The following is a 17,353-nucleotide window of genomic DNA, read 5'->3' as shown; positions in this document are numbered from 1 at the left end:
CGACTTGTGACGGCCGGCTGCCCAACAACCTGCCCGCTTGACCCTATCCCCTCCTCTCTCCTCCAGACCATTTCCGGAGACCTTCTCCCTTATCTCACCTCGTTCATGAACTCATCCTTGACCACTGGATACGTCCCTTCCGTCCTCAAGAGAGCGGGAGTTGCACCCCTTCTCAAAAAACCTACACTCGATCCCTCCGATGTCAACAACTACAGACCAGTATCCCTTCTTTCTTTTCTCTCCAAAACTCTTGAGCGTGCCGTCCTTGGCCAGCTCTCTTGCCATCTCTCTCAGAATGACCTTCTTGATCCAAATCAGTCAGGTTTCAAGACTGGACATTCAACTGAGACTGCTCTTCTCTGTGTCACGGAGGCTCTCCGCACTGTTAAAGCTAACTCTCTCTCCTCTGCTCTCATCCTTTTAGACCTATCTGCTGCCTTTGATACTGTGAACCACCAGATCCTCCTCTCCACCCTCTCCGAGTTGGGCATCTCCGGCGCGGCCCACGCTTGGATTGCGTCCTACCTGACAGGTCGCTCCTACCAGGTGGTGTGGCGAGAATCTGTCTCCGCACCACGTGCTCTCACCACTGGTGTCCCCCAGGGCTCTGTTCTAGGCCCTCTCCTATTCTCGCTATACACCAAGTCACTGGGCTCTGTCATATCCTCACATGGTCTCTCCTATCATTGCTATGCAGACGACACACAATTAATCTTCTCCTTTCCCCCTTCTGATAACCAGGTGGCGAATCGCATCTCTGCATGTCTGGCAGACATATCAGTGTGGATGACGGATCACCACCTCAAGCTGAACCTCGGCAAGACGGAGCGGCTTTTCCTCCCGGGGAAGGACTGCCCGTTCCATGATCTTGCCATCACGGTTGACAACTCCATTGTGTCCTCCTCCCAGAGTGCTAAGAACCTTGGCGTGACCCTGGACAACACCCTGTCGTTCTCCACTAACATCAAGGCGGTGACCCGATCCTGTAGGTTCATGCTCTACAACATTCGCAGAGTACGACCGTGCCTCACACAGGAAGCGGCGCAGGTCCTAATCCAGGCACTTGTCATCTCCCGTCTGGATTACTGCAACTCGCTGTTGGCTGGGCTCCCTGCCTGTGCCATTAAACCCCTACAACTCATCCAGAACACCGCAGCCCGTCTGGTGTTCAACCTTCCCAAGTTCTCTCACGTCACCCTGCTCCTCCGCTCTCTCCACTGGCTTCCAGTTGAAGCTCGCATCCACTACAAGACCATGGTGCTTGCCTACGGAGCCGTGAGGGGAACGGCACCTCCGTACCTTCAGGCTCTGATTAGTCCCTACACCCAAACGAGGGCACTGCGCTCATCCACCTCTGGCCTGCTGGCCCCCCTACCTGTGAGGAAGCACAGTTCCCGCTCAGCCCAGTCAAAAATGTTCGCTGCTCTGGCACCCCTATGGTGGAACAAGCTCCCTCACGACGCCAGGACAGCGGAGTCAATCACCACCTTCCGGAGACACCTGAAACCCCACCCCTTTAAGGAATACCTAGGATAGGATAAAGTAATCCTTCTAACCCCCCTAAAAGATTTAGATGCACTATTGTAAAGTGGTTGTTCCACTGGATATCTTAAGGTGAATGCACCAATTTGTAAGTCGCTCTGGATAAGAGCGTCTGCTAAATGACTTTAATGTTAATGTAAATGTACTGCTGGGCAAGAGAGAGAAAGTTCTCTCTAAATTTACGACCGGCTATTAAGTCATAAAACCAGCCAGAGAGAGGGGGGTCTGGCTATCTGTCAGCCATTGCCAGTTCATCTGGAACCTTTGATCCTCACCAAGGAGAGGGAGTCATGACACTCTTATTGGTGTCCTTTAGTAGTGGTTTCTTTGCAGCAAATCGACCATAAAGGCCTGATTCACGCAGTCTCCTCTGAACAGTTGATGTTGTGATGTGTCTGTTACTTGAACTCCGTGAAGCATTTATTTGGGCTACAGTTTCGGAGGCTGGTAACTCTAATGAACTTAACCTCTGCAGCAGAAGTAACTCTTTGTCTCCCTTTCCTGATAACCAGTTTCATCTTAGCGCTTGATTGTTTTTGCGACTGCACTTGGAGAAACTTTCAAAGTTCTTGGAATTTTCCGTATTGACTGACCTTCATGTCTTGAAGTAATGATTCTTGCAATAATATGGACTTGGTCTTTTACCAAATAGGGCTATCTTCTGTATACCACCGCTACCTTGTCACAACACAAATGATTGGCTCAAACCCATTAAGAAGGAAAGAAATTCCACAAATACATTTTTAACAGGGCACACCTGTTAATTGAAATGCATTCCAGGTCGCTACCTCATGAAGCTGGTTGAGAGAATGCCTAGAGTTTGCAAAGCTGTCATCAAGACAAAGGATGGCTACTTTGAAGAATCTCAAATATACTTTTTTGGTTACTACATAATTCCATTTGTCTTATTTCATAGTTTTGATGTGTTCACGATTTTTCTACATTGTAGAAAATAGTAAAAATAAAGAAAACCCTTTAATGAGTAGGTGTGTCCAAACATTTGACTGATACTGTATATATACATATACATACACATATTATACATACATACATACATACATACATACATACATACATACATACATACATACATACATACATACTTATACAGTACCAGTCAAAATTTGGACACACCTAGTCATTCAAGGGTTTTTCTTTATTTTGACTATTTTCTACATTGTATAATAATAGTGAAGACAACAAAACTATGAAATAACACACATGGAATCATGTAGTATCCAAAAAAGTGTTAAACAAATCTAAATATATTTTATATTTGCGATTCTTCAAATTAGCCACCCTTTGACTTGATGACAGCCCCATGGGTCTCCCGGTCGTGGCCTGCTGCGACAGAGCCTGGACCTGAACCAGGATCTCTAGTGACACAGCTATTACTGCGATGCAGTGCCTTAGACCACTGTGCAACTTGGGAGGCCCTCCGCACATGGAATCAATCATTCTGTTGTTGACGCCAAATTGTTGTGGAAAAATTCTCATATAGGGACACTCAGTCAATCTCTAATGAATCATTGTTTATTGTCAGCGCGCTGGAGAGGTTCCAACCAACTCGATGCACCATAGTACACATGTCAATCAGGAGCTCTCCTGGGGCAGTCACAACTGTTGTCTTATATACGGCTATACACAGACAAGTTATATTTGCATGATTTAGCATAATTAATTAATCAATACCGTTTTGTTTCATTCATGTGACTGACCAATACTGTGTCATAACATGTGACAGACCAACACCTCACGAGGCTTTTCCTCTCTAAGCTGAGACCTTGACACTGAGATATCTTTTGTTTGTTATCAAAACAACATTTGGGCGTACTGCCAAATTGCAGCTACTGATAGGTGTGATTTTTACAGTCAGCCACTTGCATGAACACAGAAATTGGTTTATAGAACAACATATAAATAGCACAAACATTAAAATTCCTATTACACAGCTTTGCACACTCTCGGCATTTTCCTAACCTGCTTCATAAGGTAGTCACGTGGAATGCATTACAATTAACAGGTGTGCCTTGTTAAAAGTTAATGCGTTTGAGACAATCAGTTGTGTTGTGACAAGGTAGGGGTGGTATGCATAAAATAACCCTATTTGGTAAAAGACCAAGTCCATATTATGGCAAGAAGAGAAATGAAAGTCCATCATTACATTATTAAGACATGAAGGTCAGTCAATATGGACATTTTCAAGAATTTTAAAAGGTTCTTCAAGTGTAGTTGTAAAAACCATCAAGCGCTATGATGAAACTGGCTATCATGAGGACCGACACAGGAAAGGAAGACCAGAGGTAACTCTGCTGCAGAGGATAAGTTCATTAGTGTTAACTGCACCTCAGATTGCAGTCCAAATAAATGCTTCACAGAGTTCAAGTAACAGATACATCTCAACATCAACTGTTCAGAGGAGACTGTGTGAATCAGGCCTTCATGATCAAATTGCTGCAAAGAACCCACTACTAAAGGACACCAATAAGAAGAAGAGACTTGCTTGGGCCAAGAAACACGATCAATGGACATTTAACTGGTGGAAATCTGTCCTTTGGTCTGATGAGTCCAAATTTGAGATTTTTGGTTCTAACCGCCATGTCTTTGTGAGACGCAGAGTAGGTGAACGGATGATATCTGCATGTGTGGTTCCCGCCGTAAAGCATTGAGGAGGAGGTGTGATGGTGTGGGGATGCTTTTCCGGTGACATTGTCTGTAATTTATTTAGAATTCAAGGCACACTTAACTAGCATGGATACCACAGCATTCTCCAGCGATACGCCATCCCATCTGGTTTGTGCTATCATTGTTTTTCAACAGGACAATGACCCAAAACATACCTCCAGGCTGGGTAAGGGCTATTTGACCAAGAAGGAGAGGGATGGAGTGCTGCATCAGATGACCTGGCCTCTTATAAGCTTTCGGGTTAGAGTCCCGCTCCTTGAAAGCGGCAGCTCTACCCTTTAGCTCAGTGCAGATGTTGCATGTAATCCATGGCTTCTGTTTGGGATATGGCCAGTGACTGATGTAGTGTACTCCTTTTATTCCTTGTGTCACTATATATATATATATATATATATATATATATATATATATATATATAACATCTATTGTATCTTTATCTTGAATTCTGGAAAATGACCTGTAAGTAAGCATTTCACTGTTAGTCTACACCTATTGTTTACGAAACATGACAAATAACATTTTAGTTGATCTGATTTAGATTTTCTGTATATACACTATACAAACCACTGGCCTATATTCAGACAATCCCGCTGATTGAATCAGAAACCCTGTCTTTGATGTCTGTAAATGCAGAATAATAACACTCTCCAGTAATGCTAGTTCATTTGCTCTGACTTAATTGTTTAAGGGTAACACGATTTCTCACACAGGAGGGAGCAATGGTTGCTATGGAAACAGTTGAAGAGGAACAGGGGTCATTCATTCGATAGTGATGATGGGTTTTGAAGTTTCTCCTTCATCTCCTCTTTTATTCATCTTCTCCATTTAGGAGCATACCTTTAGTGGTTATATAATGTATGGGCTTTTAAGATTAGCATGTAGTGAAATTAAATACAAATTAGCACCTCACAGTAAAGGCTATAGTTATATACTGTTGAAAAAGCTTATTCATGAGAAAGGTCCTAAACTGTATGTCGGCTATTGTGTTTATGTCATAGTCGTGTTTGTAGGTGGCAGGGAAGTCAGGCGCAGGAGAAACCAACTTGGTTAAACTGGAGTATTTTAATTAACAAAAAAACTAACTCCAAAACCAAAGTACACAAATAACATGGGTAAAAATAACCCGTCGCACACCGATACAAAATACACGCGTACATAACTCACAAACAATCACTGACAAGAACATGAGATACACAACATGTAATGAATGGGATTGGAACCAGGTGTGTAGGAAGACAAGACAAAACCAATGGAAAATGAAAAACTGATCAATGATGGCTAGAAGACCGGTGACGTCGACCGCCGAGCACCACCCGAGCAAGGAGGGGCATTGACTTCGGCAGAAGTCTTGACAGTTTAAATAAATATACTCATTTTGTGCAATGTATCTCCCAACGGGTACAATCTTTTTAAATAATGTCATTGTGACATATTTTATAATCTCTCATGGCCAGACTACGTACCATAACTGGTATCGTAAAGGTATCGTAGGGCCCTATAAAAAGAATGAGAACAGAATGATGGAATCCAGACATTGAAACCGATTTCAGCAATATTCAAAAATATGAATTTATAAGATTAATTAAATATTTTGACCTTAAAAGAAAATGTATTGATTTGTTCAAGTTTCTCACAAGATATGAAAATAATGCATCAGTGATTCGTATTTCCTGCAACTTTCTAACAAAGCAATGACATGGGATGCCCCTGTCTGTGGAGTGCGCACATTGTCTATCACTGTAGCCAGTTAGCGATGCTAATGATAATGGTGTGATAATAGTTCTACCAATCTGTTTTACGGCCTCTGCATTATAATACATCATGACTGATCCTATATCTCTGAGCCTCTCTAGCCTCTCTCTATACCTGGATTCCACCAAATGCTGCACTGTGTTCTCCCCCACAATTACAGCACTTAACCTTCACATTTCTTCCACATTCACCGTAATCATGTGCCCCTCCACACTTGGCACATATTTTCTTTCCTTTACACTGAGCAGCTACGTCCATTCTTTGGCATTTAAAACACTGCAGTGCATATGGGACTAATTCTCTAACATTGAAACTAAGGAATCCTATCTGTGCTTTTCCCGGCAAGACTTTCTCAAACCTCAGCATCACTGATAAGCTTTCACTTCTTTGACCCTCTTTCCTACTGATCAACCTTTTGGCCTCAATCATTCTGCCTCCCTTCACATTTTCTTTGATATCATATGTGGAGATAGATATTGGGACCGCAGTGATGACTCCTCTCAATCTACCATAAGCACCAGGGACATGGCTTTTAATCTTCTTCCCTCTAAGCTTTTCCATTTTCAGATTCTTCTCTTGCTGAGCCTGGCTACCACACAATATTAACAATATACCATTTCCAATGAACCGAGCTCATTTCACTTCACCTACCTCTTTCTTTACACCATTATCTAGTCGGATAGGGTGTAAGTGAGGCCCTGTGGTCTCATCAAACACTATCACCACTTTCCACTCCAACACATCATTACTCTTGCTTCCTACCTTGGCCCTCTTTATGCTTTCTTTACTAGATGCTCTACTGCTTTCTGTATCATGATCTCTCTTCTTCCTATGTCTTTCCATTACCAACCATTCCGGTCAATCTGGTTGTTGGGCAGTTGATTAAACTTAATAAATTTTCTGCCTCTATTGTTCAAACAAAACGTCCCGCAACAGCTTTTCGACATCTAAAAAGTAGTATTAGTTGAAGAAAGTGAGTTGGAATCGGCTCTTTGGCTGATAATCGTGACGTACATTCCATGCGACAATCTGTTCATGCAAAAAATAACAAAATAAACGCTTAGAAAGTGTTTTTAGGTAAAAAAGATTGGACACACCTATTCATTCAAGGGTTTTTCTATATTTTTGGTACTGTATTTTAGATTCTTTAAAGTAGCCACCCTTTGCCTTGATGACAGCTTTGCACACTCTTGGCATTCTCTCAACCACCTTCACCTGGAATGCTTTACCAACAGTCTTGAAGGAGTTCTCACATATGCTGAGCACTTGTTGGCTGTTTTTCCTTCACTCTGCGGTCCAACTCATCCCAAACCATCTCAATTGGGTTGAGGTCGGGTGATTGCGGAGGCCAGGTCATCTGATGCAGCAATCCATCACTCTACTTCTTGGTCAAATAGCCCTTACACACCCTGGAGGTGTGTTGGGTCATAGTCCTGTTGAAAAACTAATGATAGTCCCACTAAGCGCAAACCAGATGGGATGGCGTATCGCTGCAGAATTCTGTGGTAGCCATGCTGGTTATTAAGAGTGCCTTGAATTCTAAATAAATCACTGTCAGTGTCACCAGCAAAGCACCCCCACATCATCACACCTCCTCCTCCATGCTTCACGGTGGGGACCACACATGCGGAGATCATCCGTTCACCTACTCTGCATCTCAGAATGACATGGCAGTTGTAACCAAAAATCTCATATTCGGACTCATCAGACCAAAGGACAGATATCCACTGGTCAAATGTCCATTGCCCATGTTTCTTGGCCCAAGCAAGTGTTTTCTTCTTATTGGTATCCTTTAGTGGTGGGTTCTTTGCAGAAATTTGACCATGATGGCCTGATTCACGCAGTCTCCTCTGAACAGTTAATGTTGAGATGTGTCTGTTACTTGAACTCTGTGAAGCATTTATTTGGGCTGAAATCTGAGGTGCAGTTAACTCTAACTAACTTATCCTCTGCCGCAGAGGTAACTCTGGGTCTTCCTTTCCTGTGTCGGTCCACATGAGAGACAGTTTCGTCATAGCACTTGATGGTTTTTGCCATTGCACTTGAAGAAACTTTAAAAGTTTTGGACATTTTCTGTTTTGACTGACCTTTATGTCTTACCAAATTGGGCTATCTTCTGTATACCACCCCTACCTTGTCACAACACAACTGAATGGCTCAAATGCATTAAGAAGGAAAGAAATTCCACAAATTAACTTTTAACAAGGCACACCTGTTAATTGAAAGGCATTTCTGGTAACTTCCTCATGAAGCTGGTTGAAAGAATGCCAAGAGTGTGCAAAACTGTGGAAGTTTTGCTAATGTCTGTGTAGCAACCAGATAACCAAAAGATGATATCTTTCCCAAGACGTCTTGATAGCGAAAAATGCATCTATACCCGGTTGTAATGGACCAGTTGGTTGTAATCTGGTTATATGATGTCTTGTCAGACAGAAAACCAGTTTAGGGAATGGAGGATACCTAGTCAGTTGTACAACTGAATGCATTCAACTGAAATGTGTCTTCCGTATTTAACCCAACCTCTCTGAATCAGAGAGGTGCGGGGGGGCTGCCATAATCGGCATCCACGTCTACGGCGCCCGGAGAACAGTGGGTTAACTGCCTTGCTCAGGGGCAGGAGGACAGATTTTTACCTTGTCAGTTTGGGGATTCAATCCAGCAACCTTTCGGTTACTGGCCCAATGCTCTAACCGCTAGACTATCTGCCACCCCTTTTACCAGACATAATTAAGACATCACATGTCAAACGTTGCCCGCTGGCCTTGTGAATGAATGTACTCTATTTACAAACAGCTCATATTGTAAAGGGACAACAGAAACCTGGATTAGGCAGGTTCTGGTTCTGATTAATCCGTTCATGAATAGATGCCAGCTGCGAATGAAAATGCAGGCAGATTTGCATGCATGTGAATGGTTGTTGTAATGCCCAGCATTGAGGTTGGTGATCTCTGAGAGGTGGCAGTTGCCTGAGTACAGAGTACATGTGTTGATTTAATGGTGGCTCTTAAACGTTGAGGTCTGCCTGTCTGTCTGTTTCTCTGGAACAGCTCCTGAACATTAAAGTGAGAACAGGTTCATCACATGACCTTGGAAGTGTTCAGTCACACGGCTTACGTCCCAAATGGCACCCTCTTTCCTATTTAGTGCACTTCCTGTGGGCCCTGGTCAAAAGTAGTGTGTTATATAGGGAATAGGGTTCCATTTAGGATGCAGGAACACGCTCTGAGGGTTTACAACTTAATTAATTCACGTCATATTTGAGTTAATCTCCCTTCGTTTGATCCACGGCCCATTGAAACCACGGCCATATACATTCTTTTTCTGTGCGTCGCATGCCAGTACTGTTTGGGATAGCTATCACGAGCTGCTCTCAGTTTTTTGGCAAACTGAGAATTGGGAGAGGGATAAATCCAGCTTCCCAGAACGGAGCCTCACTTGGTATTCTACATAGCGGGTTGGTTGTATCCTCACTGGGAATAAATATGGATGGGGTCTGGCTGGGCTGATGTGTGTGTGCGAGTTGGGACACTGTGTGTGTGTATGTGTGCGTGTGTGTGTACATATGTGCATTTGCGTGTGTGGTGGACTCTGAGGATTGGAAACGGGAAAATGGTGGTTGTTTCAAGGGGCCAGTGTGCAGAAGTTTTTGAGGAAACAGAAATGTCACGGCTGGCTGGCTACGGTTCCCTGGGTGCTGGCTGTGGCATCCTGGCTCTTAATTTAGCGCAGCTGATCAGAGCCTGAGTGCAGGGGGTAAGGAGATGTCTGGGCCTTGGTCATTACGCCCCATTGAAGGTTTATGGTGCCGCTCCTCCCTGTGTGTGCAATGCTGGACAGGTTTAGAGACAGATTGCTTTAGAAACACACTCCCACACTCCTCCTCTCATTCTCCTCTGGGTGCTGACTCTCTCTTCTGCTTTACCTCTGCACCTCTCCTGCTGTCCTTTTAAATGTTTTTCTTCTAATTTTCTTGTTCTTCAGACAGGCAGCAGACTCTTCTCGTCAGTTCTCTTCAGACCATTTGTTTTCTTTGGTTCTGTTCTCTTTGGTTCTCTTCTCCTCTTCTCTCCTGTTCTTTTCTCTACTTTCGTCTTCTCCTGTCAGTCGAACCGCGAATGTCTTTTTAGATTATTATTTTGCCATACGCGTTATTACCTGGCTTGTTTTCCTTTTGATTTTTGTATCAAAGACTTTATTCACATGTTTTAAATCAGGCATTATGATAACAAACAGCTCCAAGATGCCCATTACCCCATTGCCTTCACAAAAATATTGCATACAGTTGAATGTAAACTACAGGTCAAAAGTTTTAGAACATCTACTGATTCAAGGATTTTCTTTATTTTTACTATATTATACATTGTAGAATAATAGTGAAGACATCAAAACTATGAAATAACACATATGGAATCATGTAGTAACCAAAAAAGTGTTAAACAATTCAAAATATATTTTATATTTGAGATTCTTCAAATAGCTACCCTTTGCCTTGATGACAGCTTTGCACACTTTTGGCATTCTCTCAACCAGCTTCACCTGGAATGCTTTTCCAACAGTCTTGAAGGAGTTCCCACATATGCTGAGCACTTGTTGGCTGCATTTCTTTCACTCTGCGGTCCGACTCATCCCAAACCATTTCAATTGGGTAGAGGTCGGGGATTGTGGAGGCCAGGTCATCTGATGCAGCACTCCATCACTCTCCTTCTTGGTAAAATAGCCCTTACACAGTCTGGAGGTGTGTTGGGTCATTGTCCTGTTGAAAAACAAATGAAAGTCCCACTTAGCCATGCTGGTTAAGTGTGCCTTGAATTCTAAATACATTTCAGACAGTGTCACCAGCAAAGCACCCCCAAACCACAACACCTCTTCCTCCATGCTTTACGGTGGGAAATACACATGCGGAGATCATCTGTTCACCCACACCGCGTCTCACAAAGATACGGCGGTTGGAACCAATAATCTCCAATTTGGATTCCAGACCAAAGGACAAATTTCCACCAGTCTAATGTCCATTGCTTGTGTTTCTTGGCCCAAGCAAGTCTCTTCTTATTATTGGTGTCCTTCTATTAGTGGTTTCTTTGCAGATATCAACCATGATGGCCTGATTCACACATTCTCCTCTGAACAGTTGATGTTGAGATGTGTTACTTGAACTCTGTAAAGCATTTATTTGGACTGCAATTTCTGAGGCTGGTAACACTAATGAACTTATCCTCTGCAGCAGAGGTAACCCTGGGTCTTCCTTTCCTGTGGCGGTCCTCATGAGAGCCAGTTTCATAATAGCGCTTGATGGTTTTTGCGACTGCACTTGAAGAAACTTTCAAAGTTCTTGAAATTTTCCGTATTGACTGACCTTCATGTCTTCAAGTAATGATGGACTGTCATTTCTCTTTGCTTATTTGAGCTGTTCTTGCCATGATATGGACTTGGTCTTCTACCACATAGGGTTACCTTCTGTATACCCCCCCTACTTTGTCACAACCAAACTGATTTGCTCAAACACATTAAGAGGGAAAGAAAATCCATAAATTAACTTTTAAGAAGGTACACCTGTTAATTGAAATGCATTCCAGGTGACTACCTCATGAAGCTGGTTGAGAGAATGCCAAGAGTGTGCAAAGCTGTCATCAAGGCAAAGGGTGGCTACTTTGAAGAATCTCAAATATAAAATATATTTTGATTTGTTTAACACTTTTTTGGTTACTACATGATTCCATATGTGTAATTTCATAGTCTTGATGTCTTCACGATTATTCTACAATATAGAAAATAGTGAAAATAAAGAAAAACCCTTTAATGAGAAGGTGTTTTAAAACTTTTGACCTGTATGTTGAATATTAACACACCACATTCCCCCATTGCATCACCTCATGGCCCCATGCTAAATCCTTCTCCATTTTCCTCAGGGGCTGTAAGCACTTCAGTGATCTCTGAACTCTGCCTGTAACCTTTGCCCTCTCCTCCCTTGCAGTTACTTTGAGCTGGAGAGCAGTGGGCTGAGGGAGGAGATCCGCTACCACTACCGCTACAAAGGCAAGCCTCGCTCAGAGTCCTTCCCCTACCGACTAGCCGATGGCCAGTGGCACAAGATAGCCCTCTCCATCAGCGGTACACATCTATTGCTGCATGTCGACTGCAACAGGTAAAAGACACACACACAGGCATAAACAAATGCATGCGTATGCATGCACACACACCTATTGGTTAACATACAATCTAGCCATCTCCATTAGGGCTACAAGTACACTCCATACTACCTACAAGTACAAGCAGTAATACAGACTGAAAGTCAGGCAATGGAAGCATCAGCTTGAACCAGCTTGAACCTTATATAACTGGCAACACTCGTGTCACCTTTAGCCTAAAATGGCATCTTTGCTAGCAGGATGTTACCAGAGGTGAAACCCCTGATACTGCTGTGAACTAACACTGTAGAAACTCACAGGTGGATGCACACACACCTACACACGTACACTAATGCACTTGTGCACATGCAGTAGGTCACACACACACGCACACATACGTATACACACAAGCACCGCAGCTTCCACCACACACAAAAACACACACACACACACACACACACACACACTCAAGGCAGTTAACCCACTGTACCCTGGGCGCCGAAGACGTGGATGTCAATTAAGGCAGCCCCCCGCACCTCTCTGATTCAGAGTTCGGGTTAAATGCGGAAGACACATTTCAGTTGAAGGCATTCAGAGTTACAACTGACTAGGTATCCCCCTTTCCCTTTCACTCACTCACTCACTCACTCACTCACTCACTCACTCACACACACACACACACACACACACACACACACACACACACACACACACACACACACACACACACACACACACACACACACACACACACACAGGGGCATGTTGAGAGGCTGTGATATTTCCAGCTGTCTCCCATTGCCACGTTCCCTTTGAGCATTCGCCGAGTGTCACAAGTTTCCCTGAGAAGTGACACCACTGATAAGCTCTGTGAGCTCATCAAGGTAAATATTTGTAAACACCTATTGTTGCTCTGGTGACAGGCTGCAGACAGTATGGGGTAAGCGAGGCAAGCGGTAGACTGTAGGGTTCTGTATTTGTGTCACATCTACACATGCACATACTTATGCATGCACATGCGTGAGCACACACACCCACACACACACACATTTCCCCCCCCAAGTTGTCAGATTTAAAAAAATATATATATATATATATATATATTTCATTGTTGGACATAAAACACCAGGAAATGAGCTCCAAGTGATTTTAATGTAAAAAAAACATTTTCAAATGTATTTCCACACATAATAGAGAGGTTTGAAGTAATTATGTTTTAGTCAAACATTATATCTGTTTGGGCTTTTTGCAATCAATTTGCAGTCTACAAATCATTTCTAATTATGAACTGGGTGCTTCGAGCCTTGAATGCTGATTGGCTGACAGCCGTGGTATATCACGGGTATGACAAAACATTTATTTTTAAAATGGCGCCGAAGAGGATGGCTGACGTTTTATGGCATCTTACCATGAGGTGCTACAGAGGGTAATGCGTACGGCGCAGTACATCACTGGGGCCAAGCTTCCTGCAATCCAGGACCTATATAATAGGCGGTGTCAGAGGAAAGCCCATAAAATGGTCAGAGACTCCAGTCACACAAGTCATAGACTGTTTTCTCTGCTACCGCACGGTAAGTGGTACCGAAGCACCAAGTCTAGGACCAAAAGGCTCCTTAACAGCTTCTACCCCCAAGCCATAAGACTGCTGAACAATTCATCAAATGGCCAACTGACTATTACATTGACCCCCCCATCTCCATTTGTTATGTACACTGCTGCTACTCGCTGTTTATTATCTATGCATAGTCACTTCACCCCTACCTACATGTACAAATGACCTCTAACCTCTACCTCCGCACACTGACTCGGTACCAGTACCCCCTGTATATGGCCTTGTTATTGTTAATTTGTGTTACTTTTTATTATTTATTACTTTAGTTTATTTGGTAAATGAACTGCACTGTTGGTTAAGGGCTTGTAAGTAAGCATTTCACGGTATGGTCTACACTTGTTGTATTCGGCGCATATGACAAATAACGTTTGATTTGATTGTAATTATATTGGTAACTAGTTCATAATAACAATAAGGCACCTCAGGTGTTTGTGGTATATGGCCAATATACCACGGCTATTGGCTGTATCCAGGCACTCCGCGTTGCCCTGAATGCCAAGCGTCACATGTGGAGGAAACCTGGCACTATCCCTACGCTGAGGCATGGTGGGGGAAGTATCATGCTGTGGGGATGTTTTTCAGCTGCAGGGACTGGGAGACTAGTCAGGATTGAGGGAAAGATGAGCAGAGCAAAGTTGTATATTTTATTTAACATTTATTTAACTAGGCAAGTCAGTTAAGAACAAATTATTATTTACAATGATGGCCTACTCCGGCCAAACCCAGACGACGCTGGGCCAATTGTGCGCTGCTTTATGGGACTCTCAATCACGTCCGGATGTGATGCAGCCTGGATTCGATCCAGGTCTTAAAAATGAGGATATTCTGGGAGAGAGAGAAAGAGATAGAGAGAGCGCATGGGAGAAAGTGAGAGAGTAAGGGAGAGTCAGAGACAGAGTTGGGTAGAGCAACAGCAATGGTATTGTAGTGTGTCTGATAAACGCCTCTTGCACTGACATGCAGTGTCTTAGACCACTGCACCACTCGGGAGCTCAAGTACAGAGACACGCTTGATGTAAACCTGCTCCAGAGCGTTCAGGACCTCAGACTGGGGCTAAGGTTTACCTTCCAACAGGACAACGACCCTAAGTACACAGCCAAGACAACGCAGGAGTGGCTTCGTGACAAGTCTCTGAATGTCCTTGAGTGGCCCAGCCAGAGCCCGGACATGAACCCGAACAAACATTTCTGGAGAGACCTGAAAATAGCTGTGCAGTGACGCTCCCCATCCAACCTGACAGAGCTTGAGAGGATCTGCAGAGAAGAATGGGAGAAAATCCCCAAATACAGGCGTGCCAAGATTGTAGTATCATAGCCAAGTAGACTCGAGGATGTAATCGCTACCCAAGGTGCTTCAACAAAGTACTGAGTAAAGTGTCTGAATACTTATGTAAATGTGATATTTAAGTTTTTAAAAACCTGTTTTGCTTTGTCATTATGGGGTATTATGTGTAGATTCAATCCATTTTAGAATAAGGCTTTAACGTAACAAAATGTCGAAAAAGTGAAGGGGTCTGAATACTTTATTTGTGATCTTGTTATTTTTTGTCCCACCATTCAGCTCCACGAAACCCTTCCCATCTATCCCTGAACACCATCTAGTTTTGATTTTTATTTGCCATGTATTTTTAATCTGTGCTGTGATGTTTCACAAAACTTCTGAACCTTTCTATTTTTATAGTATCTAAAGATTGTAAATTAAAGAAACATTTTTGCTAAGAGTATTATTGATTGTAGAGGTCAACCGATTATGATTTTTCAACGCCGATACCGATTATTGGAGGACCCAAAAAAGCCGATACCAATTAATCGGCCGATTTTTATATATATATTTGTAATAATGACAATTACAACAATACTGAATGAACACTTTTATTTTAACTTAATATAATACATCAATAAAATCAATTTAGTCTCAAATAAATAATGAAACATGTTCAATTTGGTTTAAATAATGCAAAAACAAAGTGTTGGAGAAGAAAGTAAAAGTGCAATATTTGCCAAGTAAAAAAGCTAACGTTTAAGTTCCTTGCGCAGAACATGAGAACATATGAAAGCTGGTGGTTCCTTTTAACATGAGTCCTCAATATTCCCAGGTAAGAAGTTTTAGGTTGTAGTTATTATAGGAATTATAGGACTATCTCTCTATATACCATTTGTATTTCATATACCTTTGACTATTGGATGTTCTTATAGGCACTATAGTATTGCCAGCCTAATCTCGGGAGTTGATAGGCTTGAGGTCATTAACAGCGCAATGCTTGAAGCACAGCGAAGAGCTACTGGCAAATGCAGGAAAGTGCTGTTTGAATGAATGCTTACGAGCCTGCTGCTGCCTACCACCGCTCAGTCAGACTGCTCTATCAAATATCAAATCATAGACTAAATTATAATTATAATATAATAGCACACAGAAATACGAGCCTAAGGTCATTAATATGGTCAAATCCAGAAACTATCATTTCTAAAACAAAACATTTATTCTTTCAGTGAAATGCGGAACCGTTCCGTATTTTATCTAACGGGTGGCATCCCTAAGTCTAAATATTGCTGTTAACATTGAAGGTTGCGCAATGTATGTCATAATTATGTACAATTCTGACAAATGATTATGGTCTTTGTTAGGAAGAAATGGTCTTCACACAGTTCGCAACAAGCCAGGCAGCCCAAACTGTTGCATATACCCTGACTCTGCTTGCACAGAACGCAAGAGAAGTGACACAATTTCCCTAGTTAAAAGAAATTCATGTTAGCAGGCAATATTAACTAAATATGCAGGTTTAAAAATATATACTTGTGTATTGATTTTAAGAAAGGCATTGATGTTTATGGTTAAGTACACATTTTTTATTCATTTTTATTTCACCTTTACTTAACCAGGTAGGCTAGTTGAGAACAAGTTCTCATTTCCAACTGCGACCTGGCCAAGATAAAGCATAGCAATTCGACACATACAACACAGAGTTACACATGGAATAAACAAAACATATAGTCAATAATACAGTAGGAAAAAAAAATCTATACAGTGAGGGAAAAAAGTATTTGATCCCCTGCTGATTTTGTATGTTTGCCCACTGACAAAGAAATGATCAGTCTATAATTTTAATCGTAGGTTTATTTGAACAATGAGAGACAGAATTAGATTTTTGCTACATATACAGTCATTGCCAAAAGTTTTGAGAATGACACAAATATTAATTTCCACAAAGTTTGCTGCTTCAGTGTCTTTAGGTATTTTAGTCAGATGTTACTATGGAATACTGAAGTATAACCACAATCATTTCATAAGTGTCAAAGGCTTTTATTGACAATTACATTAAGTTGATGCAGAGTCAATATTTGCAGTGTTGACCCTTCTTTTTCAAGACCTCTGCAATCCGCCCTGGCATACTGTCAATTAACCTCCGGGCCTCATCCTGACTGATAGCAGCCCATTCTTGCATAATCAATGCTTGGAGTTTGGCAGAATTTGTGGGTTTTTGTTTGTCCACCCGCCTTTTGAGGATTGACCACAAGTTCTCAATGGGATTAATGTGTGGGGAGTTCCCTGGCCATGGACCCAAAATATTGATGTTTTGTTCCCCAAGCCACTTAGTTATCAGGAGCTTCATCATGCTGGAAAAGGCATTGTTCATCA

At 42.3% G+C, this 17,353-nt stretch overlaps 1 protein-coding gene across 1 annotated transcript in view; it reads left to right on the top strand.

Annotated features, from left to right (window-relative positions):
* Window positions 1–17,353, top strand: part of LOC115167609 (protein kinase C-binding protein NELL1-like) — a 500,899-nt gene that overhangs the window by 46,162 nt on the left and 437,384 nt on the right. Inside the window, exon 4 of the mRNA XM_029722201.1 lies at window positions 11,951–12,121. Within this exon, the coding sequence (XP_029578061.1) occupies window positions 11,951–12,121 (171 nt within the window). The remainder of the gene's footprint in view (window positions 1–11,950; window positions 12,122–17,353) is intronic.

This window comes from Salmo trutta, chromosome 29, assembly GCF_901001165.1.
Source record: "Salmo trutta chromosome 29, fSalTru1.1, whole genome shotgun sequence".
Taxonomy (NCBI): Eukaryota; Metazoa; Chordata; class Actinopteri; order Salmoniformes; family Salmonidae; genus Salmo; species Salmo trutta.
The sequence above is the reverse complement of the archived record's forward strand: the minus strand, read 5'-3'. Positions and strand labels throughout refer to the sequence as shown.